The sequence below is a fragment of the Elgaria multicarinata genome, chromosome 5, assembly GCF_023053635.1.
Source record: "Elgaria multicarinata webbii isolate HBS135686 ecotype San Diego chromosome 5, rElgMul1.1.pri, whole genome shotgun sequence".
In the NCBI taxonomy this organism is placed as follows: domain Eukaryota; kingdom Metazoa; phylum Chordata; class Lepidosauria; order Squamata; family Anguidae; genus Elgaria; species Elgaria multicarinata.
The window spans coordinates 101,465,678-101,485,263 of record NC_086175.1 but is presented as its reverse complement, the minus strand read 5'-3'; the positions used below and the strand labels follow the sequence as shown (position 1 = coordinate 101,485,263).

Below are 19,586 nucleotides of genomic sequence, written 5' to 3'. Positions count from 1 at the left end.
CTGGAGCCGACCCTGCAAGTAGGAGTCAAACCACTGTAGATGGATCCAGATAATCAGTTTCATCCAAGAGCACCTGCAGTTGAGACACCACAACTCGAGCAACTTGCTCAAAAACAGGGTATTTGCAACCGGACAGTAGTTGGCATAAATTATAGGATGCATGAGATATAATATATAGTATAGCAAGCACTGTAAAACTAATCTTTATTCACATTTTATGGCATCTACCATTTATCATAATGTTGAGTCATTTCATTGGAATTGAAATCTATGTTTTGCTTTGTGTGACCAAGTTCTGAATCTTGAACACCCACTAAGTGAATGAAACCAACCCCACTGTTTGTGTCTTTCCCCTCCTCTCACCTCAGAAGGACCTACTTTAACACTAGCACTGGCCAACTTTATGAGTAGCAGCATCAGGAGAAACCGACTGTATTTCAGCCACAGCACTTGTTCCTCATACAAAACAACGCAGAAAGCATAAAAAGTGAAAGCTGTTGGGATCATACCGTAAACCTTTCAAGCTATAAATAGATTCTTCTTGTATGAAATGCCTACCATTATGTACAGTGTTAGGTATTATTCACCTGTGAAATAAACTCCTCTTGACATGGAGCTTGGGAACGATGGACCAACTCTATTTTTATTTTTTCTACTGCAGAAGCTTATCTTTGCAAAGCCAGCAGTTTTGTTGAGAGAACCAATGAGAAAAGTTTCCTCACTTCTGACACGCAGCACAGGAAGCCCCATATGATGACAGGGCAGAAGACAGAACCACCCCAACCCAAAGGAGTTAATCAGTGAGGAACATACCAGAGTTGCTACAGAAATCTAAGGATGTGGAAAATGGAGCAGAGATGCTAGCTAGAATGAAGCATTTGCATGATAAGATGCTCCCTGTAACAGTGACTAAACGCACAACAGAATGGATGGGGTGCTAAGAGGATTGTATGAGCCATGGAAGCAAAAACTGGTGTTAATTTTGTCATGAAGAGCTGGGGTGCCTCTACTTTGATCACTGTCACAGTGGCCATGGCAACAATTGGTAAGTCCAACTTTTCACAGAGGGTGCTGTCTTTTCTTGTAATGTCTGTGCCTTTCGGTTTCAACCACATGAATATGCTTATCTTGTGAAGGATCTGGAGAACAGGCAACATAATTTTCAACATCTGCCTGTAATATTTAGGCCTATAGCCTAGCTGTATTTAGATATGGAGCATATATTTTAAAAAAACTTTAAAAAAAAATTAAGGAAAACAAAACATTTTGTAACAATTGGGAGTTGGCCTGTCTCTTAATTCCTTTTACTGGGACTTGCTTTATTTAGCTGAGTATATATCAGTATTCAATGATGTGAATTTGCTCACTTTAAAAACAAGTTCCAGTTGCCAAACGTGGGCATGTGGAACTTGAGAGACTCCAGATGGGGAAGAGATAGGGGGACATTTACTAGCAATTAGTAAATGCCAGGAGAATGGCCTGAAGACTGAAGATCGCTTTCTTCTTTCACTTAAAGCACCAAAGATACGCCTTCCAGATGCAAAAGCTGTTACTCAGCTTTTAGGGAACACGTTTTCAAGCTTTTCATCTTAAATATGGAAGCTAGAATCTCTCTCTCTCTCTCTCTCTCTCTCTCTCTCTCTCTCTCTCTCTCAAAACAAGTTCTTAAGATTCTATATGTCACACCTAATTCTGTGCTGAAAGTTTTTCACTTTTGCTTGCCTCCGCTTCAGCCAGTAATTCCTAGGGTTTTAGATTGACTAATGGCAGTTAGAATGACCATTACATGCAATTTGGACTGTTGTTCATCCTAGCTAGTGAAGGCAAGCTCAGATAGGCTGGAACAATTGCTCATTGGAATTGTCCTAACCCTGGTTCTGTGCAAATCTGTGGGTGGCAGCGGCAGCGGCTTCAATAACGAGTTGGCGATCAGACCTCTTCTCTTCTCAAAAACACTTTCTTTGTACGACAAAGTTATATTTCTAGACCAGTTTCTAAACCCCCTTTTAAAAGAAAGTTATTGATTGCACAGTAGCAGTAGAATTTCAGGTTTCCTGGATTATGTTTCCTTTCTCCATTTTCTCCAGCCATCTGTGGAGGGGAGGCAGAATCAAATTGCTATTGACCACTACAGGTAGAAGAAGATGGTGGGCAAAATACTAGTAGAGGCTGACTGAAATAGGCATGATCTCCATGGTGCTCCACTTGTGCTGAGCCAGTGGGCCAGTACATTTTGGGAAGCTACTGAAAAGTCTATTGCTGAAGGAGAGGGTGAGCTGCAATACTGGCATAAATCCAAACTTTCATAAATGGGGGGGGGGGGGAATCATTTTGGTGTTACACCAGTACATAAAACCCATCTGTATCATGTGAATCAACCTCCAGTCTCTGGAGCTGTATGAACATAATCCTTTAGTCAGAACTCAACTTACTCTGACGAGAAACAAAATTGGCATTATCCTTCCATAGAGCAGTTGGATTTGTTATGCCAAACTACTCATTACATGCAAACTCATGTAATAATAGCCCAGTAGCTCTTTTTTGATTTGGCAGAAAAGCCACTTAGGGAGAAGGCAACTGAGAGTAGAGAAACAGTGGGAAGGGGGGGGTACTTAAACTTTCCCCCACCTACTACTTCCCTCCTCCAAATCACCTTCCGAAAAGGTTTTCTTCCTGCATGGGTTTCATATGCATGTTTGCTCTCATTAACCACTTTCCCCACACACATGCATACCACCATTTGTCTGCTCCCAATGGCTCATCCTCAGATGACTTTTAAAGCCGATAAAGGGTCAGCAGGGGAACCATTATACGTATTTACTTGTAACCTAGGGTAACCATATAGAAAGGACAACAGGGATCCTGTACCTTTAAAAGTTGTATAGAAAAGGAAACCACAGCAGGTGCCGTTTAGGGTGACCATATGAAAAGGACAGGGCTCCTGTATCTTTAACAATGGTGTAAAAAAGGGAATTACAGCAGGTGAAATTCCCTCTTCATCACAAAAGTTAAAGCTGCACTAGCTATACTAGACTGATGAGATGCAAAAGCTGCAGGGCTCTATACTGGCTTCACAGCACATGCAAACCGTATAATGCAACTCCAAGATAAGGTCTTTGAATGGCATTGGAAGGTGCACCAGAGTTTGAGCTTCTCTTGGGGATAGCTATTCAGTGTCACTGTCATGGACTACGTGCCTTGTTTAACATATGCCTGTGCCTTACTCTCCAGTTTTTCTCTGTTTTTGCAGCATTGATCTGAACTTTATCAATTTTAAAAAACAACATATATATGTCATACTCCTAATTGTATGGTTTTGTGTTATGACTCTTCTTAGGGCCATCCCTAGCAAGAGGGCCCATTCAAAATAACTTTGCAGTCACAGCAATGATGGCAACCAATGCTACATCTCAGGAGGCAGAAGGTAAGGTTGAACACCTCTATTTTTAAAAAAGGTAGAACAGATAAAAGTGCCGTTTTACATCAGTCCAGTTCTTTCCATCATATAGCATAGAATGGGACATCAGGCATTTTACAAACAGGTAAAACTAAGACCAGAGAGACAAATAGCTACCATATATAAATTGGATTTTAAAAAAATCTATGCCTAATATGTGAACACAATCATGTCTTGTATGATGGATTCAGAAAAATAAACTATAGCGAATGCGCAAAGTTCTCCCCTTTCCCCTCTTTGATTTCATATTAACCTGTGTGTTCCCTTCAGAGGCAGAGCACAGTGAGATGGCTGCCTCAGGCAGCAGATACTGGGGAACAGGCTGAGTTGGTGAGCTATTAGAGAACAGAGCTGAGCCTACTATGCACCTTGCCCTGTGCCCCCTAACCTAGCCTGCTGCCCTAAAGTGTGCTAGAGGAGCTGCCAGTATTGAAGTGTGATTCAGCTGTCAGTCTGGCTGGTGTCTGTACTTGGAATGGAGAATGGGGGTGGAATTCTGTCCTCTGCTTCAGACAACAAAAGGTCTTAGGCTGGCCCTGTTCATGATTCAGATAGGTAGGTAGTCATGAATACCTTCCCCAAGACACTCTGATGGTGCCAATTTTATTTATTATTTATTTACAATATATTTATGTTTGTTGTTTATTCGTTCAGTCGCTTCTGACTCTTTGTGACGCTGGATCAAGACAGTGTTACCCTCTTGGCAACCTCATGAGTAATGTGTGTTTGTTGCTTCTTGATTGTTTTATTTAGAGGGTGTTTGATAGGATTTTATTAGTGTTTTGTTTTGTTTAGTGTTCTTAACTTTTGTGACCTGCATAAAATGCTTACTACGCAGAAAGCCTGGATATGAATATTCAAAATAAATAAAATTTAAATTTCAAAAATCATAATTCCAAGCATTTTATTCCAATTTCCAATTGCATTTGATAAGCTAACCACATTCTGCCACTTACAGCAACATGAAGATGTATAACAGTGACCACCCCAATATCAGCAGCTATAACTCTCACTATGCATAATTCCTATATTTTGAAGTATATCTTAATAGAAGTGTTATGCCTAATGCACACATTAGTGTGATTATATTTTTTTGTGGTAATCCAGTAAGAAATCATCTTTTTTGTGAATCTGTTTGGGTTTTAACAGGGAATGCCCGCAGATACATTCCTCAACTGATCAGTCACCTTCCCGCCTCAATTTTCTGCTTTAAATTGAACAATCTTAATATGCTGTTTTAATCTTTGTATTGTTTTACTGTTTTATTCTGATGTTCACTGCTCCAGAATCTATTTTAAATATGGAGCAACATCTAAAAATTGTAAGTAAATAAATAAATAAATAGGAGCTACATTTTTTTTCTTTAAAAAATATGACATTTTGGCCTCCCCTCCCCTTATAACATCCCCTCCCTTTATAACAACCTCTGACTGCATTTCTTTCTGTACTGTTCCAGGTAAATCGAGTATGTCTGCAGTGGTTGGTACTGATGTTGTACTGAATTGCCCTCAACAACGTTATGACCTACTTGTATGGAATGTAAAATTAAAGAATGGAAGAAGTTGCCATATATCATATGAGAGTGTGCGAAATATGACAGACAAAAACTGCAGTAAGAACACGATGTGGTCATCTAGACCAGATCAGTCGCCTGATGTTCATATTAAATCATCACAACTTTTCAATGAGGGAATATATAAGTGTTCTGTTGTAGCAACTAATGGAACTTTCAACCACGAATCTGTTCTAACCATTTTAGGTAAGAAAATCTTATGTGCTATTACATACCTATAAATCATCAACTGAGCATGTTACTGCTATAGGTATTGCATTTGTTCATTCAGTACCAGCTCCAGATTTTTCAGGGCCCTTGGGCAAACTGACACTCAAACCCACCCACCCCTGCTTAGTGAGTCTACTTTCTCACCACTATTATCACCAGCAGCTATTGCTCTTCTTCATAATTGCCACCACTTGCTTGCTTGATAGGCAGTGGCCTGGTCCACGCAAAATGAGAAGCCTCTGTGTATGAATTTCCCTCTGGGTCTTCTCATTGCAGTGGCCATTTTGAATATTTGGGGTGTGGCGGGGGCATGCCATAACTTCTTCCTATGTGCGAACCCAGCAAGGTTCTGTGTTCTGAGTGGCTTGTCAACCCCCACAACAACCCACCCTCACTGGTTTTGAACATAACGAAATGCTATGATGCTCCCTCGCTGCACCCTGAATATTCAAAATGGTGGCTGCTGCAGCAACAAAAAAAAACCCTCCTTACGAATGAACCAGGTCAGAGCTAGTAAGCGAGTTGGCACTGGCATCTACTGCTCCTCCTTCTTACCCATTGTCTGGCCAGAGCGGGAGGCAGGTGAACAAATAGGTTACACTGGTGAAGAGGAGCAAAATGAAAAGGCTCTTGTTAGTGGGCCTCTACTGGGATATAGTGCCTTGGCAGGAGCCAGACCCTGATTACTCCTAATGCTGCCTCTGCATTCATTCATACATTCCATACCTTTTAATACCATTTTTCAGGTATAGGCAATCTCTCGAAGTGGTTTGTGGTAAAATTAAAATAAAACCTCAATAAAAAAATTCATATAGTAAAAACCAGCTGCTCAGAAAACATCTTTTGTTAAAAAAAAAAGTAGCACCCATGTCCTGCTTGTGAGTTTTCCATGGGCAGCTGGTTGGCCATTGGTATGAACAGAATGCTAGACTAGATGGACACTTGGTTTGATCCAGCATGACTCTTCTTATGTTCTTACTTTTCCTCCTGCTTCTACTGCTGCTCCTATGACTGCTACCACCAACACACATTTATTAATACTTTCTAGGCATTAAACAGAACACAGAAGTGCCACGGTCCCTCCTGGGTTGCAATGGGAGGTCATGAAGTATTTTCAGACATGAGACTTAAAAATGGCTTTTGCTTGAATCTGGTTTTTAATAGGATTGTAAAGCCTCTTTGCATGGCAAATGCTCTTCCTCTACTTTCTTCTCAGCATGAATAATGACAATACATTAACATAACAATGAGAGAAAGCCCACTTTTACACATCATGTTTGAAAAGGCTGACAGGGAGCACAAAGGGGAACGGGAACAACAGGTTTTGAAAAAAGAAGGGTGAGATAGTGTTAACTAGTGCAGAAAAGATAAAGTGTATGGTGGTACAGAAAAGGGTTTGTTGTGGGTGTTTTGGGTAGGAATTGGTTTGATGGTGGTGGTGGGAGGTTAGGGTTGAAACAAATATGATCCCAAAATGTTTCAAAATTCACCTCCATTCAAATGCTATGAATGTGATCTCCAGCTACATCCAGTTTTACAACACATATTCCACCATGCAAACCTGAGAAGTCTCTATTAAGGCCAAAACAGACTTTATTTTAAACCTGTGTATAGCAGCTGCACCCCCATTTTTACTCTAGAGTAGGTACAGCCCTCCCCATCCAGATCTGAAAAGTCCCCTACCCCCCCACGATAGGGTCCCAATATGAATCGGGGGCCTTGCACCTACTCTGGAGAAAAATGAAGAAACAGACTAATGTAGCTGCTAGACAATGTTCTAAACTCGAAGGAGGGAGGAAGAGAGAGAGAGACTGACTGACTAATACTTTATCAAAATGAGCCTCTTCACAGACCTCCCACTCCCCCCACAAGCTCTAAAAACAAGCATCAATGGAGTTGCAGTCCAAACCATCTTTTCTGGCCTACGACCTGAAGACACCCTCCTCGCACTAAGTGCTGTGCACAGCAGTCAGTGACCGAGACAAAAAAAATAAACAAGGATCATACTGCGTTCCTTATTAAGTTGAAAAGGAACACCATGCTGCAATACTAAACAATGCATCGTTCCTTGATATAAGGAACAGGTGTCAAGCTGAAAAGAGAAGACTTCTCAGTAAAGGAAATGCTTTTCATAGGGCTTTAAGAAGCCAGGAAACCTCAATGATAGACGTGTTCTTGCAATATGTTTTTGAAATTGTAGCCTCTCATTAGTGTGTGTGTATGTGGGTGGGTTGGTGGGAGAGAGTGTGTGTGTGTGTCAATAGTTCCCCCAAGCCCTGTCCTTCCAAATCCTATACTCTTCAACCAAACTAAAGTATCAGTACTGCTATGTGTTTACTTACCTTTCATGGAGACAGTTGTTACTAAAGGGTGACACAAAAGAAGACACTTCAATATTGCTACTCACTGGCACTCCAAGATTATACCTTTTTTTGGAGACCCTTCACATAGCTGGCAGCTTTTGTTTAACAGAATGTGGCAGTTTTAGAAGATCCATGTCTAGGGGAGCAGGTGTCTTCATCAGGGATGACCTGATACCTTTTTCTGCCGGAGGTGAAGGACAAGATGGTGCTCCCTCCCATTCCATGTACAAAAACTGACTGGACTGGCAATGCATCCTCCACTACATCTGAAGGCAGAAGGGTAACTTAAGAGGTGCAAAGCAGGGGGTTGTCTATATGAGGGGAAAGCCTCAGGGTGGCTCCACAGTGGTGCTGTGTCATTTATATGATGCAGCAGCCATTGTGAAGCCACCCCAGGGCTTCTGCCCAAAGCTCTGAATTAAAAAGTCAGGACTTACCCTGTCTTTTTTCTGTGGAGCAAAGCAACGATGATGCATCTATGTCTGTTGTCTTGCTCTGGTGTTGCAGCGGAGGCATGGCTGGCTAACGGCGACCCCTGATTAGTCACCATCGGCTGGACAGGAAGAAGGGGGCAGGCCGAATGGCTGCCTCCACACCTCCTCCAGTGTGGGGAGAATGGCTTGGAAAGCCCCACAACTGGTGAGGGACACGACGAGGCTCAGCGGTGCTCATGCGGCCATGCCTGGGGTGGCAGTAATTCTTCCCCCTCCCATTAATGGCTACAAAACCCACTCTCGCTCCTTTGGCGCGGGGACAACTCCCAAAGAGGTCAAGCCCAGGATTGTGGGGGAGCTCACGGCGCCAATGCGCCCTCAAGACACCCCCAGGCCACATGGCATGCCGGTATTTCCTCGAACCTTGCTGCCACCTCCCAGCTTCTGCCTCCTGAGTCGACTGCTTTACTTTGTTTAATGGTACAGCTGACCCTGGTTTTCATAGTATCATTTTGACTAGAGCCAGTCCTCTGCTTCCCCATACTCAGGCATTTCTGGGAAGGTTGCACCAATAATGCCATCCTTCTTTCAAATGGGGGCTTACAGAAGCCCCCATTTGAGATTGTTGCAGAGTGACAGCAATGTGCATTCTGAATTAGTCTATATGTAAACACCTGACTTAGTGGGTAGAAGCTTGTATTTCAAGGGACGAAGGGTGACCCAGGATGGAGAAGAGGTTGAACCTATATTTTCCATATTTTCTAATGTTGACAGGCAAATGAATGTGTTTACTCACCAGGTCTTTTAAGGGGCACTTCATTTCAAACCTCACTTGTATCCTGAAAAGGGATCCTAGTACAACATAGAATATGTGGCTGTACCACTCCGTCTCTGTATGGGCTCCTAAAGCAGGTCACACCCCACTATGATTAGTAAATTTAACCAATTCTTTCCCCCCATTTAACTTTTTCTTTCAGTGCCTCCTGAGGTATCTCTGACTCATGACATCCATGGGTCTGCTGTGTGCAAGGCAGCTGCAGGGAAACCAGCCGCAAAAATTTCGTGGGCCCCACCACAAGCTTCTAAGACCGTAATGGAAGCAGGGCCTAGTGGCACACAGACCATCACCAGTACATATAATAACACCAATGCTACAGAGGGTGAAGTGACTTGTTTCATCTCCCATCCTGCTTGGAAGGAATCCCGTGTCTTAAATATCTCAATAGGTAACACTAATCCGATCTTTTTTCTCTATTTGGCTGTGGTACCCACTGCCTGCTATGCTCTTCCAAGAGGTCTCAAAGTGGCCACTTCTTAGCCTACATTCTACTATCAGCTGGAGACCTCTCTTTTCTCCATGACATTTGCAGTCTATGTTAAATCTTGATGATTGCCCGCCCCCCCCCCCCCCCGGTTTTTATTATTATTTGTATATTGAATATGTGTTCTCTCTCTCTCTCTCTCTCTCTCTCTCTCTAGCTCAAAAGCCAACTTGTAATGTCTTTAGTGTTTTATTAATATTCTTATTGCATGCTGCTTTGGGTAGATTTTGTTCCACAAAAATGAACAAAAATAACATGAAAAAAGCCAATCAATCAGTAGTTTTGCATTCTACTGGTGATATGTTACAGGGATCTTGGGTTTGGGGTTAGCCATTTTATGTGTGGCCTATAATATTTCTAAAAAGAAGGCAATTACCCCCAAACTCTTATGGGTATTTCCTCTTCTGTCTAAGGGCCAGCTCTTGTGTAATGTTTTATTTCAAAGGCTGTATTTTGGAAATAGTCTCATGGAAAAATATGGATGGAAAATTCTAAGTTGATGTTGGACATCCATATTGATTTTTTAAGATCCTCAAGTAGGATGTTGGGATGCTGCCAAGTCCTGCTGATGGAGTTTTTGTGTTATGTTCTTCACATTGGTTCCTCTGTGGAAATATTTTCCAAAAAATTGCCATGAAGGTAAGGATTCTGTGGAAACTGCTCTTGAATAGTGAGTGAAGGAAAAGGCTGGATAGATTAAACAAGGATGCTTCGTGGCTAACCGGCTTTATCGGTTCACTCACTGAGTCACATTTGGTTGAGACAAGTCTGCTAGAAGTATACAGCAGTCCCTGCTATCTCTGGCAGACATTATATAATGAGTTGGGCCATAAGAAGCTACCTTATACCTTGTTAAACTACTTGTTGATCCAGCTCAGTCTTGTCAGAGTAGAGAGTGGCTCTCTATGGTTTCTTTTCATCACCTGTTACCCGGTCTTTTTAACTAAAGATTCTAGGGATTGCATTCAAAGAATGTGCTCTACCACTGAGCTAGCCAGGAGCATTTCTACACCAGTGAGTTATTGCTTGTTCACGATTGTCCACTCACAGAAGTTTGTGGGTCCTTTACATGACATTGTCAACCTCCAGGATGTCTCCAATGCTTTCCCCCTTTATCCTGCTTTCAAAAAGATCAGAGATTAAGCAATAAGGGACATTAATACAATATATCAGCAGCAACATGTAGTGGCTGTATAATGAAACATACAGAATTTACTAAGAGAGGAAGTCTTAAATTCAAAGTACGAGTCTACTCGTGTGAAGTAGCCAATCTCTCCCGTATAGGATCTGGAAGCAGAAGCCTTTGTAAATTATGGGATAAAAAGCCTGGTGTGGTGAAGTCCATGTTTCTTTGCTCTTAGTGATCCTTTCATGTTATGGCTCTCAATTGATTTAAATATTTTTGTTGATTTGGATTTTAACTTACAACTGGGCTTGAGGGGCAGAGTTCCATATTACCAAATTCTAAGTATAGGTGCCAGTTTTTAAATTATTTAAGAAAGATCACAGTATTTCATAAGTCCAATGTAATATACAACTTAGAAACCCAAGCTATTAATATTAGAAGGGGGAAATCGTCTTTAGTATTTTCTCCTATATCACTTTGGAGAGCTAGTGTGTGTGAATACCCTGTGTTACATTAATGTATTTATTTGATTTATTTAAATATTTATAGGCCGCCTTTCAGGGCAGAAGCCCTCCTAAGGCTGCATGCCACAATAAAATGCATATAATAAAATTCATAGTAAAAAAACTGAAGCTGTAATAAAAGCAGTAAAAGTTCCACAAAACAACAAACATCAGTATAAGACAGATCATCAGTATAAGACAGAACATCAGTATAAGACAGTATGATCACAGCTCTAACCCAATGTGATAAAACATAATCAGGGGAAGGCTAGAGTAAAGAAGTAACTCTCTGGGCCTTCTTAAAAGCCTGCAATGATGGGGCGTGGCAGACCTCTGATGGGGTCAATATGCACAAGCTAAAATCCTATTACTGTTATGGGTGATCAGGGGATAAAAGATGCATTTTGAAAAGAAGCCTAAATGTTCTTTTTCATCAGGGAAGAGGGGTCTGCAAAGGACTATTTCCACACTTAACCTACAACTATATCTTTTGTTGGGTGATTTATCAATTAAATCCATCAGCAGTGCAATCCAATACATGTCTTCTCAGAAGTAAACCCCATTGAGTTCAATGGGACTTGCTCTCGGATACATCAGTACAGGATTACAGGCTAGAGTTAAAATCTCTCCTAATTGGTATTTCTGGCACTTTTCAAATCCTCAGGCAAATACAGTGCAGAAAGGAATTCTACAATGAGAATTCTCTATAGCAGCCTCACCGGTCTCTTTGGAATTCTGGTCATTCTACTTTTCATTTACTTCTGGAGGGTCTTCTATGGAAGGTATGTATGCCAAAGTCCTAATGTAAGTCATGTTTCATGGCTCGATACAATTGATCAGATGCCATCATGGCTATAAATTCAGTTTATTACAGAGAAATAGCAGTTCATTATTTATGCAGCAGTTCTGCATCTGGGCCTGGAAAATGACCCATAGAGTGGAATGTAAGGGGCTCTTACCGTGCCAAGCGAGGCAAGAAAAACGCTTCTGACATAGCAGGAGTAACAATGGAGCTGAGGTTATGCCCCGGTACCTTGGGTGAAAGGATGAATTGTTCCTTCATATTGGCACTGCAACCTGTACATCTTACCCTATTAAGATCAGGTTGTAAGACTGGAAAGGATGCTTTGGTGAGTAATTTGGTGTAAGAAACCACTAAATGTAAAATTATAGATGAAATTACATCTCTGGAAGACAAGTTCTGATTGAATTCCCTTTCCTCCCCCTCATACGTCAGACAAACAGAAGCCACCACATCCAAAAGCCCTGAAACAATTTCAAGACAGAGCATCCAGGTAAGACCAAAGAGATCTGTTCTCAACTCAGCTGTCATCGTCATCATTAAGGACACAATACTTTTACCACTGTAGACATCTACTGGCTACTAGCCATACTAGAGTTGTTTACAATCATGCTGTCTACTGCAAAGCATTGGGACACTGTGTAGGATGCCAACACATTGGGAAGTGACAGACTGTATTTAGTTATAGTATTTTTACATTGGCTTTCCATAAAAACCACCATGGCATTGTACAACAGAATAATAAGAACAGGTATATAAAACAACAACAACATGGAAACCAACAACCATCATTAAACAAAAACAACAGCAGCAAAACTTTGTAAAAGGCCAAATTAAAAAGATGTGTCTGGACACTGTTTCTTCAAGCAGAGAGAGAGAGGGAACCAATTATAACTCCAAGAAGAGTGCATTCCAGAATTTGGGAGCGACAGAGAGGGAAATCCTCTCACATGCCTCCATCAAACAGGCCTCTGTGAGTGACAGTGTCTTCAGAGGGCTGCGTCTACAGATCCCCCCTTCATTATATACCTCCTTCAGACCTTAATAAGTGGACAGATTCATAACAAGACAGGAAGTCCTTTAGGTAGCCAGGCTATAAGCTGTCTAGAGCTTTAAAGATTTAAACCAATACCTTGAATTGAGTCTGGAAAACAACTGGCAACCAGTGCAGATCTTTCAATATCAGAGTAATATGGAGCCTTTTTACACAAATAGGGTGACCATGTGGAAAGTAGGACAGGGCTCCTGTATCTTTAACTGCTGCATAGAAAAGAGAATTTCAGCAGGTGTCATTTGTATGCATGCAGCACCTGGTGAAATTCCCTCTTCATCACAGCAGTTAAAGCTGCAGGAGTCCTGACCTCTTAGTCACATATAAAAGATGGCAGGGCTCCTGCAGCTGTAACTGTTGTGATGAAGAGAGAATTTCACAAGGTGCTGAATGCATACAAATGACACCTGCTGAAATTCTCTTTTCTATGCAGCAGTTAAAGATACAGGAGCCTTGTCATCCTCTCCATATTGTCACCTTTTACAAGGCTTTTATTGTTTTTTCGTGATTGCTCACTCATGGTAGTTTGCAGGTCCTTTACATGATATTGTTATCCCTCAGGGCCTCTCCTGCTCTTTGCAACCATTTCCACAGCTTTTTTTAGATTGAGGAAAGTGAGGTATTATTTTGAAATGGCGGAATGAGACTTGTGCAATTGTGCATCTTTGCTATACCACAAGGCCATCTAGTGGTTGTATAATGAAACATAGAAAGGCAGAGAAAGAAAAGCCCACAAAAAGACCTCATGTAAAGGAACCAATCTCATTCCCACAAAGAATCCAGAAGCAGAACCCTTGGTAAAGGTGTGGGTTAAAAGCCTCATGTAGAAAATCCCATGATCCTAATACTATGTACTGGTTAGCAACCCAGCTGCCACATTTAGCACCAGCTAAAGATTCTGGATGCTCTTCAAGGGTAGCACCCCAATGAATTCATTAAATGTGATGTGACCAAGTCATCACCAGACCACAGGAAAGGTAGCAACTGGTGCACTAAATGTAATTGTGCCAACACACTTCTCGCCACCACTGCCACTTTTTAATGGAGACGGCATCTGGAAACTCATAAATCCACAACCGCCAGCTTTACATGGTTCCTGTATTGTCTTCAGAAATGGCCCTGAGATTAACGAGTTGCATAAACTCAATGAGAACATATTTCTGCAAGAACTTCGAGAAAATAATCCAGTAGAGTTGCTTTAGTTCATTCTTATGTCAAAAAGTGAATATGGAAAATTAATCATGCTATTTTAAAACTTTATTAAGATTTGAGATTCATTTTTTAAAATGCCCCATGATGAAATTCTGAAAGATTTTCAAATTAGAATGTCAAACATTTGGCCAAATTCCAAGTTTGTACCATTGTCGTTTGGCTTCTCGTTATCAAAGATATTTTAGCAGTCTCTTGATCCTCAAGTAACAGGTCTGTTAGAACCAAAATACATATGGTGTTATTCATGTAGTTTAGCCTTGTGTGTTTGATATATGTGTGAGCTGGAAAAAGACAATTACACCGAGGGGGGGGGAATTTAAGCCTTCGCCCCCCTCCATCAGAATTTGGGGTTGGCTGTGCCTGTTATTCCCAGTGGGGAGAGAGTTCCCGTTTGGCCCTTAGATTAGCATAGCCTAGCTGGATTGGGAGGTTAAAAACAACATCCGCAAAGCAGATATACAGAAAACGCCAGTCATTCTCTATTATTATTATTATTATTATTATTATTATTATTATTATTGTTATTATTATTATTATTATTCTCTTGGATATGAGTTTGTGACTAGCAGCTTGGAGCCAATAATCATTCTGGTTTCTAATTCCAAATTGTGTCAAAGTTTGAAAAGATACATAGGTCCAAACACCAGCTATATGTTATTTTAAAAACAACAATTCAATAGCTAATTATATGAAATGTTTTAATTTGACATGCACAATGTCAGTCACTTTGTAAAATCCCTATAACATAAAGACAACCTTTTCATACTACTTCTAGCAGGGGAAAGTTGAAACATCTCTCCAAGTGTATTTCATGAAAGGGAAGAGACGAATAGGTCCACAGATGTTTCTTTCACTTAATTTTACAAATGTTTTAGAACTTTATTCAGAAGATGAGCTATCTTTCCTTCTTAAGGGTTGAGTTTTTGTTTTGTAGGAGAATGAGTTGGAGCCGTATGCCACCTTTGTGCAAGTGGAAAATGTGATCTACGACAAAGCATGTGACTTCTCACAGGGTGAATGCTTCCCTCCAGGGCTCTCACCTTCAACATGAGACGTAACCTGACTTGAGTGTTTTGGGGAAATGTAGAAGAGAAAGACACATAGTAGCGGTGAAAGGCAATTGATATTCCTCTCAAGTGACTGTCCCACCTTTGGACTTCCTACATCCTTGTCACATGCCCAACGGCCTGTTGTCTCTGACAATGTCCCCCACATAGTCAGTGATTGAAAAGCCAGAGCTGACATGTATATGTGCAAAAGAGATACAGAGCAGATTAATTCTACAGTTCTCTCTAGGACCCACAGAATTCTTCCAAGAACCCTGACAGCCTGAAATATTCTGTTCTGCATCATGAATCTTCTTTTTCTCACACTGATTGAGGATACACAGCCACCATTTCCCCAGCCTCACCATTTAGAAAGCTGTTTTGAAAGCTATGAGAAGAGGCAATTCTAATTCTAATAGAGAGCCAGTGTGGTGTAGTGGGCTGGGTGTCAGTGGAGTGATGGGCTGGGTGTCAGGAGACCTCACTTGGCCATGAAGCTTACTGAGTGACTTTGCGCCAGTCTCTGGCCCCATTCAGAAGACACCTTAAACCACAGCTTTAACCATGGTGGTTAAGCCAGAAAGCCTTATTCACCGTGGTTAAAGCCATGGTTTAAGGTGTCTTCTGAACACAGCCTGCCTTTCTGGCTTAACCACCGTGGTTAAAGCTGTGGTTTAAGGTGACTTCTGAACGGGGCCACTGACTCTCAACCAAATCAACCCTAATCTACAGGGTTGTTGTGAGGATAAAATAAAGAGGTGGAGGAGGAGGATCATGAATGCTGTCTTGGACTCCTTGGAGGAAAACTGGGATGGAAATGTAACAAACAAATAAATAAATTCTGCCACTGCCATTCTGCCTAATCCAAGCAGAGCACATATCATAATACGGGGCACCAGGAAAGTACAAGCTGAACTGGGAAGGATTCTCAAGCTAAATCACTCTACAAGAGGACTGTGCAAGAAAGAAAAGAGTTTCATTATTTACCAGATTGTTTACCAGCGTTTCAAGAAACTGTATCATGCAGAGCAAGAACTGAGTTGGCTGCATCTGCCAGATCTGAGTGTAAGACAAGCTACAGGATCACACCCTGCAGAATGATAGCTTCTTCCTAAAGTCTCTAGACTATGTTCTACATGCCAGGGAAGCTAATGCAGAGAGAGAGAAAGAGAGGGAGAAAGTATGGTGTAGTTAATAGAGTGCCACAGGGACTGGAGAGACCTAGGTTCAAATTGCTGCTCAGCCATGAGCTGGCTGGCTGACACTGGGCCATGCTCTCACCCCCTAATGTATCTCACAGGCTTGTTGTGAGGAAAAAATGGTAAGGATGGGACCCTTGTACTGCCCCAAGCTCCCCGAAATAAGGGTGGGATAAAGATGTGATAACAAATAACAATTGTAGTAACCCCCTCAGAGATGCTCTGGAGAGTCCCGCTGATCATTTTCCTACCGCAACAAATGCAGCAGGAGCAAACAGCAACACTTTGCCAGGGGCAGGAAGGTGGTAGCAGTTGCAGCCAGCCAGAGGAAATGGCCAAGCATGGTGGCAGTAGGCAGTTCTCCAGGCAATGGATGAAGATGGGATGTAATCTGCCACCCCTCCCAATCTGCCATCTGAGGCAAAGCTTTTACTCTGCCTCATGGGAGAGCTGGCCCTGGAATCAAAAGAAAAAAATCAACCACTTCAATTAGAGCAATGAAGATATGAATCAGGGACAGCTCCAGGTCTGAGGAGGTCATGGACAAAATGTTCTCTGACAGACCTTTCCTCTTTCAAGTGGGCCTTGAAGGATATACCTTTTGTGATGGCAGTGCTCTAAGCAGTTTGGGACAGCTGTGTTTTCTAGCCACCCTTTACATTTCCCACAATTCCCCAGAGTGTCCCTAGGTCAGGGCATTGTTGGAAATTTAAAGAGTGACTATATCCAGCTGCCTGACACTACTTGAAGGGGGGGGAAGATTAAGAGAGGGGTCCAGAGCAGATGTTAGCAGCTACTGAAAGATGCCAGGTACTGACTCCAGTCTTGATATGAATGTTACTTTGCCAAAATGGTAATTCATAATGACCTTGAAATTCTCAAGAGCCACTAGGTGGCATTTCAGCCTCATGCTCCATCACATAGTAGGAGGTTTTCCACATGCTTTCCTTGAATGTTTTGAAGTTCTTAGCCCTCAATTTTTTTCTAATTCCTAGGAAACCCTCATGGACATCATGATCTCTTCCATCCTATAGAATATGTAAAATATATTTTGATAATTTTTCTAATGATGTATTTAAAACAATTTAAAGACAGCATGACATTTGCCTCCAGGCCACTATTTCCTACTAAGGGAGCCACCACACCTAACATTTGCCCTCAAATTATCCACCTTCATTTCTATCGCGTGTGAAAGCCTGATCACTTATACCTTTGCGCTTTTACGTTTCATTCATCTTTACACCTCTCCTCTCCTGCGCACAAGCGTATAGCTGTTGTTCCATTGAGATGCACTCTCAGATCTCCTTTGTACCTCCTCCTACAGTTCATTGGTTAGTGGTAGTTGGACACCTCACCCTGGAGAGGGTTACAGGGTTGTGTATATCCCATTGATTTCAACTGCATTTACATCCAATTTATACTAAAATCCCATGCATGCTTACCTTTGAGTAAACCCCATTGAACAGAGACGGACTTACTAAAATGGGGTTTACTCAAAGGTAAGCATGCATGGGATTTTAGTATGAATTGGATGTAACTGCAGTTGAAATCAGTGGGATTTACTCTTGAGTAAGGGAACCATCAGATCTATAGTTTATGAACTTGAAGATGCACAGCTTCAAAGGAATGGAAGATCAATCCTTCGCACTTGAGAACTACCAGGTAAATGGGTTTAAGGGGGGAATTAAAAAATTCATAAAAAATCAAGGGATGAACCCATATGATTTAAACTTGGCATGCAGAAAGCCCTCCTTAAGAGCTATCACTGTGCCAATTTTGATCTCTTTATCTTTAAAATATATGCCGATGCAAGCATTTTAAATTTCCATTTTAAAAATTCCTGAAAATCAAGGGATGACCCAATCTGATTCAAACTTGAGGTGGCTAAAGCCCTCCTTAAGAGCTATCACTGTGCCAATTTTGATCTCTTCATCTTTAAAAATGAGGGAGCTGCAGGCAAGGAGGGGGCATCCACATTTCTTTTAAGGTGAAAATGTACCCCTGGTCATGGCTACTCAGGAGTAAGAACATAGAGTTAAATGGGACCTCTCTTCCTTCCTCTTCATGGTTGAGTGGAGAATTGCACTGCCCTCCTCTTTTGGTAGGGAGACTGCCCTTAGACACACATGCCCCCCACAAAGAATGGGATGGTCAATAGAACACCACCACAGAAATACACGGGAGGGAGGAGAGCATTTATTTTGCAGGGAGGGAACATAACACAGACTTTTTGCACTCCAAAAAGAAATGAAACATGGAGAATAATAGCCAAAATGAGTGCAGGACATGGACGACATCATGTGAGTATGCAAAACTGCATACCAGGCAGGGGGAGTGTGCGATGGAGCCCTAAGGCTGCACATACTGCTGAACACTGGGTACAAAAAGTAACCTGTAATATTTCACTCAGGGCAATTTGCCTTAAAGGTGAAACATGAGGAATATAAGGTACTACGGGAGACAAAAGACAAATGAGTTGTGGGGGACGTGGTACAATCAAAGCCAGATTTGGCTTAGGAGGCACTGGTTTCAGGGGCAGCAATATTGTTTATTACTAAATATCCACTCTTTTGATTGTGATGGTTAAAATCAAACTACATGTTACGCTAATCATGGAGCACAAAGCTGAGGGTTGTCTTTATTTTTACTCTATTGTAAGTGCATGTGGTGGCAATTGAGATTGGGACCACTGTGTTCTGGGTGGATAGAGTTAAACCTTTCCCCACACATATTTTCCCCAAGCCATGAGCCTCCTCTGGCACCAATGAGATTTTTCCTTTAAACCCCCCCCAAAAAAACTCCCCCTCCCTCATAGGGGATTTGGGTGTGTGTGTAGAATGGCAGGGGAAGGTTTAACTCTCTCCTATCAGTGCAGTGATCCTACTACAAATTGGAGCCAAACCTGTTTACACTAGAGTAAAAGAAAAGAAAAAAGCCTCAGCTACATGTTACAGGATTAGCATAATGTGTAGTTTGGCTTTTAGAAGTTATTGCCATCCATGTTAACTTGATATGTGGTACAGGAAGAGATTCCTCTGATGTGGAGTAATTCATGTTACTTACTACTTTAATATGTTATTGAATCAGTGTTTATACATAGCTCTTGGAAATAGGAGTGCACAAGATTACTTAAGAACCCAGCTTGGGGCCTGCTGTGTAAAGCCTTGCAGTTGCAAAATCGTTATGCATTATGCTGAGCTGTGTGGTGTGTGACCATAGTTGAATGCTGACACGAGTTATTTTTTTACACATTAAGGGAAATGAAGTAAAGAAATTCAGAGTGTTTTT

At 41.6% G+C, this 19,586-nt stretch overlaps 1 protein-coding gene across 1 annotated transcript; it reads left to right on the top strand.

Moving 5' to 3' along the window:
* Positions 1-792: 792 nt before the first annotated feature.
* CD200R1 (CD200 receptor 1) lies at positions 793-15,631 on the top strand. Its single transcript, XM_063126919.1, has 7 exons — positions 793-1,045; positions 3,338-3,424; positions 4,914-5,216; positions 9,015-9,263; positions 11,653-11,770; positions 12,226-12,283; positions 14,988-15,631. Exons 1-7 carry the CDS (start codon positions 958-960, stop codon positions 15,102-15,104), a joined length of 1,020 nt encoding a protein of 339 aa, XP_062982989.1. The 5' UTR covers positions 793-957; the 3' UTR covers positions 15,105-15,631.
* Positions 15,632-19,586: the final 3,955 nt, after the last annotated feature.

Bases quoted from the DNA above. Each gene is read 5' to 3' on its own strand.
- CD200R1 (XM_063126919.1), top strand. From the start codon at position 958: ATGGAAGCAAAAACTGGTGTTAATTTTGTCATGAAGAGCTGGGGTGCC. The intron at 1,046-3,337 runs GTAAGTCCAACT...GACTCTTCTTAG, and splicing joins AGTGGCCATGGCAACAATTG to GGCCATCCCTAGCAAGAGGG. The intron at 12,284-14,987 runs GTAAGACCAAAG...TTTGTTTTGTAG, and splicing joins TTTCAAGACAGAGCATCCAG to GAGAATGAGTTGGAGCCGTA.